The sequence below is a fragment of the Kogia breviceps genome, chromosome 15, assembly GCF_026419965.1.
Source record: "Kogia breviceps isolate mKogBre1 chromosome 15, mKogBre1 haplotype 1, whole genome shotgun sequence".
NCBI lineage: Eukaryota > Metazoa > Chordata > Mammalia > Artiodactyla > Physeteridae > Kogia > Kogia breviceps.
The window spans coordinates 44,194,507-44,208,109 of NC_081324.1; the positions used below are offsets into that span (position 1 = coordinate 44,194,507).

The following is a 13,603-nucleotide window of genomic DNA, read 5'->3' on the forward strand; positions in this document are numbered from 1 at the left end:
TATAGGGCATATGTGCTTTTTAATGCAGTCACCTATATTATGAAAATTAACTTTTTTTAACCTGATAGTAAATAAAAATTTTAACTACTTTCATGATAGCCATAGTTATAAACTTCTAGATCTGTTTTACCAACTGCTAGTTTCCTTTTTTGAAACTTCAGTCTTCATCATGTGTTGGGGGATGAGATATCTGCCTCTGTTTTTAAAGGCATTTTCTCCTGCGAGTCCACACCACTGAATTATTTTGTGTATGTGATGAAGAGGTCTGCAGAGCAGCTAAGGTCCATATTTTATAAATGTCTTAAGTCTGAATCTTAGCCTTGATGAATATTAATTCAGGCCTGTATGTTTGATAGTGTGTTGTGGTTTTGAGCTAGTACCATCTTTACCACATATGAAATAGAAGAGTCATTTTCCTGCTGGACTGGTGCCAGAAGGGCTAAGCCTTTGACGAGCAGCTCAGAACTTCCAGTTAAATATAGAAGGGGGTACAACATTTTTCCCTCTTTTCCTTTCCAGACTCCTAAAATGAATGAAAGAAAAAAAACTTTTAATGAGTTATTAAACTATAAAGACAAAGAGATGGAAGTAGTGGAGCGATTTCAGCCCATCTCTGCGAGTCAAGAGGCAGGTGCAACACTGGCACTCCCTGCCTTAGCCCAGCACAGGGGCTCAGACCCACGTGCTGTCAGGGGGCTGGTGACAAGGATTGAGTCGGTCTGCTGGACAAAGCCCCCCTGCACATCTCAGCCCTTGAAAGACGAACTGAAGCACTGGGCTAAACCAAGGGATTGTTTAAAAGTTTGATTACAGAACAGTCAGATAGATCCCTAGTTTCTTCAGTTGGCTTTGTGCTGCCAGGTGATTACTCTGTTGTATCTTGTAGAAAATGAAAAGTTTCTCCTCGGAGAAAGCAGCGTGGGTCCTGCCGGTGCTGATGCAGCCGAACTCTGGCACCGCAGAGCAGAGGCTTGAGTCGGGTTGCCTGCGGACCCCAAGCGCCCTCTGTCCTTCTCCTTGTCTGGCTGTTTGAAGCCAGTCGTTCGGCGTGAATCCCCCCAACCCCTTCAACTGAGGCAGGGCGTAAGCGGCCTCTTCACTAGAGAAGTAGCTTAGCCCCAGGGAGACGATGCCTGGTCTAATGTTGGGAAATCTCCAGAGGAAGAGGCCAGTTCCTCCCTTTATCACCTCCGTGAAGCCCGCTTTCATGCACTCAACAAAGGGGAGACAGCAGGGGACAAGCCAGGTGAGGCCTCTTTTTCTCGTGAGGGAAGGAGGGCAGTAAATAGTGGTGTGGTATGTCAGGTGGTGCCCGGAGCTAAGAGTCGGGGCAGAGAGAGCGGTAGGGGCAGGGAGATGTGCTCTTTCCTTCAGAGCGTTTACGGAAGGCTCTCGGTGGGAGCGGCCCTGAGCAAAGGAGCAGCCCATGCTGACGTTTGGGGATGTGTGTTCCAGGAAGGGCAGGAGAGCGCATGGTGTGTTTGTGCAAAGTGGTCAGTGTTGCTGGAGCGACAAGCGAAGAAAGACGTGAGGGAGGAAATCATAGGCTGGAGAGACGCAGGTAATGAAGAACCTGGGGGAGAACTTGGGTTGTCCTGCGTGAGGTGAGAAGGTGCTGGAGGCTTTTGAGTAGAGGAGTGGCGTGATCTAATGGTCTTTGCAGAAGATGACTGTGCGGAGAATAGACTGACTGGAAGCTTCTGCCGTGGGCCAGGCAGCAGTGGCTGCGGTGGTGTTGGAGGGAGGAGGTGAGCAGTGGCTGGGTTTGGGCTACATTGGCTTTAGAAGTCAGATTATTTGCTGTTGAAGTGGACGTACATTGTGAGCAACAGAGAATGGTCAACTAGGACGCAGGGTTTTTGTCTTGAAGGAGGGTGTTGCCGTTTTCTGAGCTATGGCACACAGAGCGCTGGCGAGGAGGGTTGGGGCTTCTGTTTCAGTTTGGCTTAGGGATTTGCTCGTGCGCGTGTGTGGTGTGTGTGGAGCCAAGAGTGCTGTGCCACAACCTCACATACGTATGTGGAGGTTCCCCTCAGCTTTTTAGTGCCTTGTTCTCAACTGTGAATGGGTGGCGAAGGATTCTCACCAAAGGAGACAAAACCAATCCAACAAAAGGGATTATAGAAAATATAGACAGTGGAGGGAACAGAGAACATTTTTTAAAAAAATGAAATGAACAGTAATAAAAACTCATAATCACTGTCCACAGAGAGTGAAGGAAAGATAATGCATCTGTGAAATGAAAACACCATAAAGAACAATCAGAATAAGAAAGTTATCATAAAAGAAAATGTGATAAGTAAAGCAAAACTTTCAATAGAATGGCTGGAAGATAAACTTAAGAAGATAACTCTTAAACTAGAACCAACGCAGGAGAAATTAACAAGTATCAATGCCTCACAGGGGTAACCACCTCCAAGGTGGTCCCCAAGGATCCTTGCCTCCTTGTATGGTCTCCTGCCACAATGAATAAGGGCTGACTTGTGTGGACAGCCACACTGTAGAGTGACAGTGTGTGATTTTTGAAGCTAGGTCATAAAAGACATTGCCGCTTCTGCTTTGGTCTGTTGGATCACGTGCTCTTGGGGAAGCCAGCTGCCATGTCATGAGGGCGCTCAAGCAACCCCGTGGAGAAGAACTGACTTGCCAGCGTCATCTTGCTGGCTGTGTGACTGAGTCCTCTTGGAAGTGGATCTGCCAGCTGATGGCCGGACATCATGGAGCAGTGATCAGGGATCTTTGCCGTGCTGTCAGAATTTCCTATCACAGGTGCTTTGAGCATAATAAATGACTATGGTTTTATTAGCCACTAGTTTTGCTGTGATTTGTTACACATCAGTAGATAACAAATACACTTACTAATCAGAGTTCTGAAAAAATATAGCAGGAAAAAAACGGGGTTGGGGTGGAGTAAAATGACCAAAGATAATATAAGAATATTTCCCAGAAGCAAAGACATGAGTCTTCAGATTAAAGGGGTCCGCATGTACACATGAATAAAATATAGAGCTTTAAAGCATATAATTTTGAAACTTCAGAATGCAAATTAAATAGGGAAGGTATCAAAAAGTTTCTGTAGGAAACATTACCAGTGATTATGTATCAGAATCATATGAACCTTCTCAGCAGTGCTGATACCTAGAAGATTGTGGAGCCACATGCCTTTAAAATTCTAGGGGAAAGTAATTCTTGCGTAGATCGATGGTATTTTCAGTCATTCATTGGCTAAAAAAATACATATATATGTATAATATCTATGTGTGTATCTATATATAGATATATAGATACATATATATATTTTTTCTCCCGTGGATCCTGAGATAGGAAGCTGCTGAAGGGTGTTCCTCAGCAAACTGAGAGAGCCAAGTAAAGGACACAGATGATGTAGGGAATGAAAGAGGAGGCCCAGGATGATAGTTGCACATGGTCCGACCGACCAGTCAAGACTGGAGCAAGAGGCGAGGGCAGTGGCAGCTGGAGTTGGGCTTGGGGGGCAGGTGGAGGAGGAAGAGATAAATGGTTTGATGTGTTTCAATGATTGCATCAGTTATTAAAAAATACAGGGCATGCCTGCTGGGGCTTTTGTACATAGTAATAATAGTAATATAGAAAAGTAAGAAAACAGAAGACAGTTATGAATCTCAGTTTGAGAAAGAAAACAGAATCATAATTTACTCAACAATCGTATATATACAGTCATAATAATGCAAATACCGTTGACTTAACAAAAGATTATGACATAACTCTGTTGGAGAATGGATGGAGGGCCAGTGAATGGGGGGGTATAAATCCTCAATGACCATGGTAAGAAATCAACAGTGTCTAAAAAGTTAATGAGGCAAGGGGATATCAAAACTCTCATTACCTTGAAATGAGGAGATAAGTACCAGAATAAACCACTAGAGGTGTGTAAATGTATTGCTTTTGGAAGACGAAGGTGGGTTAGACATAAAACTTCTTATTTTTATTATAAGCTGTTAAGTATTTTGTCCACATTTAATGAAAACAGTTTTTTAAATCTTAAAGTCATTTGTTCAAACTGATGATGTACCAGTAATAATATTATAATTTAACTGCCTTTCCTTTTTATTCTCTCCATTTCATTGGTGAGGAAAAGGTGTAAAAAATAAAGTGATTTCTATTATCTCAAGTTAGTGCAGAACCCAGGACTAAAAATTAGTTATTTTTCACTTTTGAGGGAGCACTCTGGTGATGACTGCATTGTGCATCTCATTCACTTCTGTCGTAATCCTTTTTTGTTTTATGTTTTGGAAATGATTTTGAGAAATATTGCCAAGGCATAGGTAAATTGCTCTTTAATTTTCTTTAGCTGTAGCATGAAACCTTTTATTTCCAATGCACCTTAATATAATTTTCCTCATAAGTAAAGGGAAGTGGTCATTATATAGGAAGATGGGTTCTGTGTAATAAGTTCCCACTTTTTTTGTCCCTTCAGATGCTCTTGGTCTTTATCATAAACAAGAATAATAAAAATAGAAACTGTTGTCTGGACACTTTATTTTCCCTAGTAATAAAGGAGAATGGTTATGATAAAGGAAATTGGGTTTTGTGTAATAAGTCCCAATTGTTTTTGTCCCTGAAAATGCCTTTGTCTCTATTATAAGCATTAGTAATACAAAGTTAGCCCTCCCTGGCCTTGTTATGTAAGAGAAGGGTTACTGCTTCTTGAGTCACTTTGTTTCCTGCTTCTTTTACTCTGGACACCATATGGAAAGCTTTGCTAAAAAATACAACCTATATTATTTTCAATGGCTTTATTTTTTTTCCTGGTCATAAATAATCTATATCCTGATACATTTGAAGAAAAACAGAAACATGAATTATATCATTATATAAATTTGATGATCTACCAGTGGCCCTGATAATAACAGTGTTTTTTTATGTGTTACCAAAGTATAAAATTATGTAATAATTTAAATAGTATTATTTAGTATATTAGTATATATTATATTATTATATTATATATTATAATGTATATTATATTATATTATTTAGTATATTAAATAGTATATTTGAAAATCCTGAAACATGTTTATTATTTTATCAATTTGGTTTGTATGTATTTATCATTAGTATTTGACCATGATTCAACAAGTTATAAAGGTATAGAAAAAAGTCACGGCAAAGCCTGAGTACATTTCTGTTTTTCTGTTTGTGAAGACTGGCACGCAGCCTTTTAACCGTGCAATGCTCTTCAATGTGGGCTTCAAAGAGGCCATGAAAGACAGTGTCTGGGACTGTGTAGTCTTCCACGATGTGGATCATCTACCTGAAAATGACCGAAATTATTACGGATGTGGAGAAATGCCACGTCACTTTGCAGCCAAGCTGGATAAATACATGTATATGTAAGTAACGTACACTCTTCTTTTGCAACACCCCTGCAAAATCATATCATTGAAATGGTAGCAGCGTTATGTGCCTGCATCTGAGAGGGCTCAAGAGCCTAGAGAGTATCTTTAACTCCAGCCCATCCTCGCAGGGAGCCAGGATGTAGGGTCGCTTGTGGTCCATCCAATCGCTTCCTCACACACAGGTTTCAGCGTGGGGTGGTGGGAAATAGAGCCTGGTTTCTACGGTCAAGGAAATGTGGACCTAACTTCTGATTTTCACGCTTAGCAGTTAGAGGGCTTGGATTTGCATCTCAGGACTTGAATCTCTGAACATTGGTTTCCTTGTTCAGGAAGGACTAGAGCCCATCCACAGGTTCTACCAGATCCCAGGCGCTGGGCTGCCCCAGGTAGAACACAGCACAGGTTGGCTCCCCTCTCTTCCCCTCCCCCAGGGTTGTTCCCGTGCAGTGAAGGCCCGCTCTTGTGCAGTATATTTTCTTCTTCCTAAACTATGGATTCTTGACCTGCCTTGAATAATAAGAAACATTTTTTTCGTTCTCTGACTGGAGATGCCTTGAAATGATACTGTCATCGGAGCTGTGACAGTGACTTAAATTGACATTAAAGGTCTAATTTGGGAAAGAGATCACAGTTTTCATTGACTCATGGAAGTGGAGAGGAGAGAAAATAGCCTGGAGGAAGGGGAGGTGTTGCCTTCATCACTGTTATGCCTGCTGCCTCCCCTGAGTTAGAGAAGCAAAAAGTCTCAGTGATGAGACCAGGTGAATTAGTGCCGAAACAGGAAGAGTGCCTTTTTTTTTGTTTTTAAAATTTTTTTAGACTGGTTGTTGTCATCATTAGAAAACCTTTTCCTTATTACCATGGTATCTGAAATCCAAGTTTGGTGTTACCTTGGGAAGGTCATCCAGGTTTAGGATCTGATTCTTAGCACTTCTAGAAACTGAATTTTAGTCAGCCCACTAGAGTCAAATTAAATTTAGCATAATTGATTTTTACTAAAAGATGATCATAAGTTTCATATAAACTAGGAATTCTAAATTAATTTTTTATTTGAAAATATTAATTTCTTATCAGTAAAATATTCGTATCTACCTAGACTAATCCCAGGGTGCATAGGGTATCTTGGAAGTTGGACTAGAAATGAGAGAGGATGGCAGCAGAGCAGGGAACGGGCCGGACAGTGCATGGGCTGAAGTGTGATGAAGCGTCCCTGCCCACGCCGTGGGTGGGGTGGTGCCCACGCCATGAAGGCTGCTGACCAGAAAGCTCAGGTCCCCAGAGCAATGTCTCTCTCCCTTTGGACAGTGTCAGTAAACACTACTAGATTCGTGTTTGTCAAGCTTCCGTTGTCTGTTCTTTATCTAGTACACCTTCATTTTATCTAATCTTTTTCTATTCTGGGTGTAGTGCAGTTGATTGTTTCTGCTTTTAAGCAGAACACTAAGTGGAATTAACGCGCTTGGCAATTTATACACGTCATTGAACACATACACACTTATCTATCCATTTTTACCTATCTACTGATGTCAGCTTTCTCCCAAACCACTAGCCTGGGCAAGCATAATGCAACTGGTGTGTGAAACACAATGGTGCCATGAGCACTTACTGGCCCTATTGGACCCCAGCTGGTATCGTAACTAGAATCTAACTTCCCCAGTGCAAGCCTCGTGAGGTACCCTGGGACACCGTGGTAGACTTTGGGGTCAGTATTGCTGTTAACTGTCTTGGGGTGCCTCTGGCCCAGTGTGGGACCAGGATTGCTTTGTCCTGCAGCCTAGAGTTCTCTGTGGGAGCTGCCTCTCTCATCTTCTGTGGCCACACAAGGTCCCACCTGGCACACAGCACTTCCTCCCTGCAGAGAGTGAATCCAGAGTCCTTCCAACAAAAAAGTGAAATCTGCCCCCTCTCTTCCTCTGAGGCAGCTTCGCTTTAGTCCTGGCCAGACTTTCCTCAGTGTGATTTTCAGAGGCTGCGTGTGGTCATGTGTTCTCTGCTCTTCCTCCACATTGGCTTTGTCCACTCAGGGGCTCTGGCACGTGGCTCCCCAGTAGCACATTTGGGGCCACAGCAATTTATTCAGGACTGCAAGTCTAGGGATGCTGCCTCAGCATCAGAAAACCTGTCTGTTTCTAAACCAACAACTTTGACAAATTCCATGGAGGATGAGTTAGAGAAAGGTAAGGAAAATAAAATTCAGATTTAAAAATATAGTCATTTCTCAGAGAAAGGCAAGTACTGTATGATCTCACTTATATGCAGAATCGAAAAAAAAAAAAAAAAAAACCCGAACTTGTAGATAAAGAACAGATTTTGGTTGCCAGAGGCAGGGGTTGGGAGTGGGTGAAGGGGATCAACAGGTATAAAATTCTAGTTATAAGACAAGTCCTGGGGATGTAATGTATAACAAGGTGACTAGTTAACAAATACTGTGCTGTATACTTGAGAGTTGCTAAGAGAGTTGCTCTTGAAAGCTCTCATCACGAGAAAAAAGTAGCTATGCATGGTGACGGAGGTTAACCAGACATATTGTGGTAATCGTTTTGCAGTATATACATATATCAAATCATTATGTTGTACACCTGAAACTAATAAGGGTCAATTACACCTCAAAAAATTGTCATTCTTCTAAATATTAGTGCATTAAAAATAAATATATTTGTAAATATCCATGAATATTTTGAGAGTGTAGTCCAAACAGAGAAGATCATTACAGGAATAGGCAGCTAGTTTTTTCAAAATTAAATGCTAGACTTGTTTTTACTAATTTATATTTATCCTAGTCTATATGATAAATAATGTATTTAATAAATTAAGATCAATTAATTTAGGAAATTAGCTTAGTAACATCTAACATCGCCTTAGCTATTGATCAAGTCTACTTTTCGTGTGAAAGTAGACCATTTTTGAACACTAGGTTTTGAGTCTTAATAATGTAACAATACTAAATGTTAAATTTCAGTTACCACAAGTGTTTTGCATAACACAGTTAGATGTACTTGTTTCACTAGAATGTAAAGATGTTTTGTTTCTTGATGTACTTTACATTTCCGAGAATATGATTTAATCAACATAATTGTTTATATGGAAGTAGGAGTATATTTTGCAAAGCATGTAAAAGACTGAAAACTCGATTTCACATGGCAAACAGTTTTGATTTCATTTTTAGAATGCTATATTCTGCTTTCTTTTTTAGTCTTCCTTATAAAGAGTTTTTTGGTGGTGTAAGTGGACTGACAGTGGAACAGTTCAGAAAGATCAATGGTTTTCCTAATGCCTTCTGGGGATGGGGAGGAGAAGACGATGACCTTTGGAATAGGTATGTTGAGGTACAAATTGCTTAATAATGGAATTTCTATAAATTTCCTTTCTATTAAGTAAACTATACTTTTCTATTCCAGGAAAGGATTCTTTGGGGTGGAAAATTTTTGAGGTTCCTAAATCCTATGTTGTGTTTCTCCCTTTTTTATTGAGAGTAGTACCCTTTTGAAATTACTGACAGCGCATACATTAGAGCATTCTTTTGTGTTTTAAGTTGAACTCACATATTTTTATGTTAGATTTTATTTCTTAATGTATTTTCATTTCTGTATGTTGTATTGTAGGGTTCACTATGCTGGATATAATGTAACAAGACCAGAGGGGGACCTGGGAAAATACAAGTCTATTCCTCATCACCATCGAGGCGAAGTCCAGTTCTTAGGACGGTAAGTTTAATATCATCTTTAGATATCAAGGTTTCAAAATTATTTAATTATGAAAGATTTTTTTTAAAATGCATTGCACGCCCCACAAAAAACTTCTGAAGGGAATTTTCTGTCGATATCATTTTTGTTTATAAAAGTAAAGCATTTTGTGCTTGTTTTGAAGAGATATACATATACATATACCTACATACACACACACATATATGTATTCATGTTATATTAAAGAGCCCAGTTAATTATTTATGTAAAAAATGTTTCCTTAACATAAAGCATAATGCATTTTATTTCTTAGGGATATCTAATGTGTAAGAGTGCAAAATAACTTTTTTCAGGTAGCATTTTAAGATTGGTAAAAATGTTAATTTAGAATAATGGTCTAGAAAGATTTTTAATTATGCATAAGAACCAAAAATTGTAAAGAGCTTTAAGTGCTTTAATGATAAGAATGACCTTGAGCGTATTCCTCATCAATTTTTGTTTTCAAACATGTTTCTGTTACTTTTATTTTTCTTCTCTAATGCTATAGGTATAAATTACTAAGATACTCAAAAGAGCGCCAGTACATCGATGGGTTGAACAATTTAGTATATACGCCAAAAATACTGGTTGATAGGTTGTATACAAATATATCTGTAAACCTCATGCCAGAGTTAGCTCCAATTGAAGACTATTAAAAGAAGTAGCTCTCATGGCAAGATAGACCATGATGCTGGATCGGGAACTTGGAGTGCACTCTTAATGGAGGTCAGTGAATGGATGTGTCACAGTGCCCTGGGTGGTGAGAAGAGCCTGTATTCTCAGTATTTACTTGTGGGATTGTATACAGTTAGCCTTCTTCCACCCACCCATCCTCTATCCTGAGACACACCCCATGGCAAGCACTGCAGAGACCAGATGCTGTTGCTTAAGTCTGGCAGTCAAGAGAGCTCCCTACAAAGAGAAAATTTTTATACTAAAATCTATAATTTAATTCAAGAGAATGCTTTATTTCCATTTAAACATATTTTGTACATATGTGATATAAATTAATGTGTTCAAATGGTTGAGAAACAAGATGTGTTGCAGTTTTGCATGTAATGGGTTATGCCTTTATGGGACTTTTTATAAACATTTTTTTATCTGCATGGAATAAAACAATGTAAATTTATGTCACTAAACAAAGGTTAACCTTGTGTGAAATGAAGGAACTGTCAATAATTGACAGCCAACTAATACAGTACACTGTTATACTAGTTTTGAGCTTTATACCTTCAGCTTTTTGTGTGGAAGAAGTCACAGCTTCCTTAGGGTTTTAAAGGGTAAGAAGAAAGGACTTAGCTTTTCTTCCTATGGAGGATTACCTCTTTTTTTCCCTTGCTTGCAATCTCATTGGATTTTGCTAAATCACAACCATATTGTTTGTGTATATTGCATGAGTATTACCAAGAAAATCTTAAAAGTTATGATGTGACATGATATAAAGGACCTCTTTATGTTAAACATCTCTCATGTACCTCTGGTGTAAGTGTCAGGGATTTTGTGCCTCAAAAAATGTTCCCAAGGTTGCGTGTGGTTGTACACTGTATTTTTTTAATTCATAGTGAGCAGCGCTTTTATTATTTCCAATTCAGAAGAGCCAAAAAAAAAATCTTCATTTTAAAAAAGCAAAACAATTTTTTAAAAGATTGAGTTATGGAAAACCCAGTAGTACTTAAAATATACAAATGAATTATACTATTAGGTAAGAAATTAAATGTTCTATTTTTATGAAGATAAATGCTTAGTAGATAAAAACAAATTTTAAGTTTGATTATTAGAGTCATAGGATTTGAAGTTTGGAAGGGATCCTTTTTAATGTTGGCCAGTTTCATTCAAACTATATGTGTTTTTTTTTCACTTTTAAGATATCACATCTCCGATGTTAATTTCCTTACAAAAGCATACATTAATAGAATTATATTAAAATACATTATCAGTTATTTAAATGCATTGGTGTTATTAAGACACTTCTCTAAAAACAGGTTTCTCTACCTGACATCAAGCATATTACTTAATCTTAAATTTGGATGGCATTTTCATAGTAAAACCAAACAGTATCCTTACTTTGAAAATTATCAATTGGTTAACCAAAGATTCTTTACAATATCTTAAGATATTTTCACAAATTTAAAACAAAAAACTATATATCTATAAAGTGAATCTTCAACAACATGAATAACAATAGAAATGGATTATTCATCTAACACAGAAATATGGTTATTTATCTCTCAGGTTGTAAATTTAATTTTGAAGGTGTCATTTTCTATGGGAAATATTGGTAACACAAATGACCACAAACCAAATCATAAAATAACTGAAATTCGTACACTTTGAGAAAACTGATAGCTCTCTGTTATGATACCAAACAGAATTTTTCTACATTTATTTCTTAGAAATATTTCCAAAATATTTGTTTTTCATTTTTTTGCTGGTACTCAGAATAATGAAAAATCAAACCTTCTTAAAAGCAAGGTATTTGTTCTTAAATTGTGTATCTATTCACTTTCTGTCTCTCATAGCCAATGTAGTTTTTTAATTTGATGAAATGAAAGAAAGTAGGTTGGGAAAGTTAACATTTGTTGATCACTAACAAGATAGTAGGGGCATAGGAGCATAATTAACCCAATAATACTTAAATATTTTAGTCATGGGGGAAATTAAGGCTGTTTCTGAGTCTTATCAGGAAAACATATTTTTCTCTTTAATATGGAGCTGCCCACATTCTGGAATCTTCTCATTTTGATACACATTTTTATAGTTTCAAGAGAACTCTGTTCTACTAGTATTTGTCTTATTTTATTGGATTAAGTCTAGTAGTAATTTTTGTTTTAGGAGTGGGCCATGACTATTCTGCTTTTTTCAGTTTTGAATACGGTGTGTCATCCTGTGAAAGCCATCTCAGTAGTTTGCTTTTTGTCTTTTGTTTGTTTTTATTTTTAAGTGCAGACCTCAAATTGATTGTTGCCTATAAATAGTAATTTTATATGTTTGCATATAAGTGACATAGCTTTGCCCAGTTATCTTCATTGTATAAAAATAACTGTATTCCATAAAAATTAACAAATACATTGCAAATGCAAACTATCTATATAGTTTGGTTGATTTATTAGTGAACATGTATTGATTACCTACTCTATCAGGTGCAATGCTAGGTATGTCTACAGAAAAAATATTTCTAAACAAATCAAATCAAGCAAGTTGAAACCTTTCTAAAAGTATGAAAACATCATCTGATAACTTATGTGTTGTATTTCTTAGTCTCAAAGTCAAGAAACATATATATGTGGACATAGTTATGAGCTCCTTATGGACCTACTGGGAAACTTATATAGTGCCTTTCAACTAGAGAAAGTAGTAATGATTAATGGGTCTGTTTGTAGAAAAGAAAAGGAAAAAATGTACACATTTGCTGTAACATTATGTCTCATTCACAGTGGAGATGGTCATTTAAGTCTTTGCCAAAACTGGGGTTTAATGAATTTTTTTTAAGTCTAATTATAAATTTCTGTTTGTATTTTGTGAAAAGGTGTTCAGTAAGAAAACCTTATTTGCAATATTAGTAAATACAAAAGGATGTATTAAAGCTTGCTTATTCTCCTTTCCCAGCCAAGATGTTGATATCCATTTTAAAACAAAATGGGAAAATATCCAATACAATATTCTCCTTCTTTTGGAGGCTCTGTACACATGAAAGCAGACTTTGTGTCATTTTATTTGGCCTTTGCTTATCTCTGTTGTATGTCGTTGTGTACTTTTCAGACAAATACTGGTACTCTAGATTTATTATCTTTTATCTGCAAATTTGCCAATGAGAGAACTAAAATGGTCATAGTGTTAATCAGAAAGAGGAAGTGTACTTAAGATTATTTTATTTATTAAGATCTGAAAGGCTTCTATATAAATGCACTGAAATAAATGCTAGTAATTTCTTGTACTCTCATTTTTTTTTTTTTTTTTTTTTGCTTCTCATGGAAATGTTTGTACTTTTTTATCATTGTCTTTTATGAAATATAATGTTCTAAAGACCTGGTGTGATGATGTAATTATTTTCTCTCGGGAACTTTTTTTGGGTTATCTGGGGTTTTGTTGTGTTTGTGTTCCTGAATTCCAGGTGAATTGCTGGTGAATACCTTGGTTGCACTAGGATTACACCCTGAGTATAAGGTGATCACATATGCCTTTGCAACAGTGTCTGTTAAATACATTTAGAGATCACCTCAGAGCTTGGACCTCAGAATAGACACCGTGACATTTAAATATTTTTCATCAATGCAGTTAGTAATCTACTGTATCAAAATGAATATTTAAGAAGTCATTTTTAGCATAACTTTCTTCTCCCTGCACAACTTCAGTAAACTAAGCTGGTGTGTTGTGGGCAATTCCCTTCTTGTTTTTCAGGTATTAGGAGTCTGAAGATCTTTAAGGCAAACAGTCACATCTCAGAAATACCTCAAGACTTAGATTTGCATTTGAGACTAGATGGTGAGATCTTTTATCAACTTTAAT

General features: G+C 37.4%; 1 protein-coding gene across 2 annotated transcripts in view; it reads left to right on the forward strand.

Annotated features, from left to right (window-relative positions):
* The window catches only part of B4GALT6 (beta-1,4-galactosyltransferase 6), a 61,311-nt gene extending 48,256 nt beyond the window's left edge, over nucleotides 1–13,055 (forward strand). The window contains exons 5-8 of one of the 2 annotated variants that reach the window (XM_067014910.1): nucleotides 5,182–5,369; nucleotides 8,569–8,691; nucleotides 8,978–9,079; nucleotides 9,606–13,055. In XM_067014910.1, the coding sequence (XP_066871011.1) occupies nucleotides 5,182–5,369; nucleotides 8,569–8,691; nucleotides 8,978–9,079; nucleotides 9,606–9,753 (561 nt within the window). In that variant the 3' untranslated portion in view covers nucleotides 9,754–13,055. The remainder of the gene's footprint in view (nucleotides 1–5,181; nucleotides 5,370–8,568; nucleotides 8,692–8,977; nucleotides 9,080–9,605) is intronic. The other variant, XM_059040275.2, reaches the window with a different exon arrangement.
* The last annotated feature ends 548 nt before the right edge of the window (nucleotides 13,056–13,603 follow it).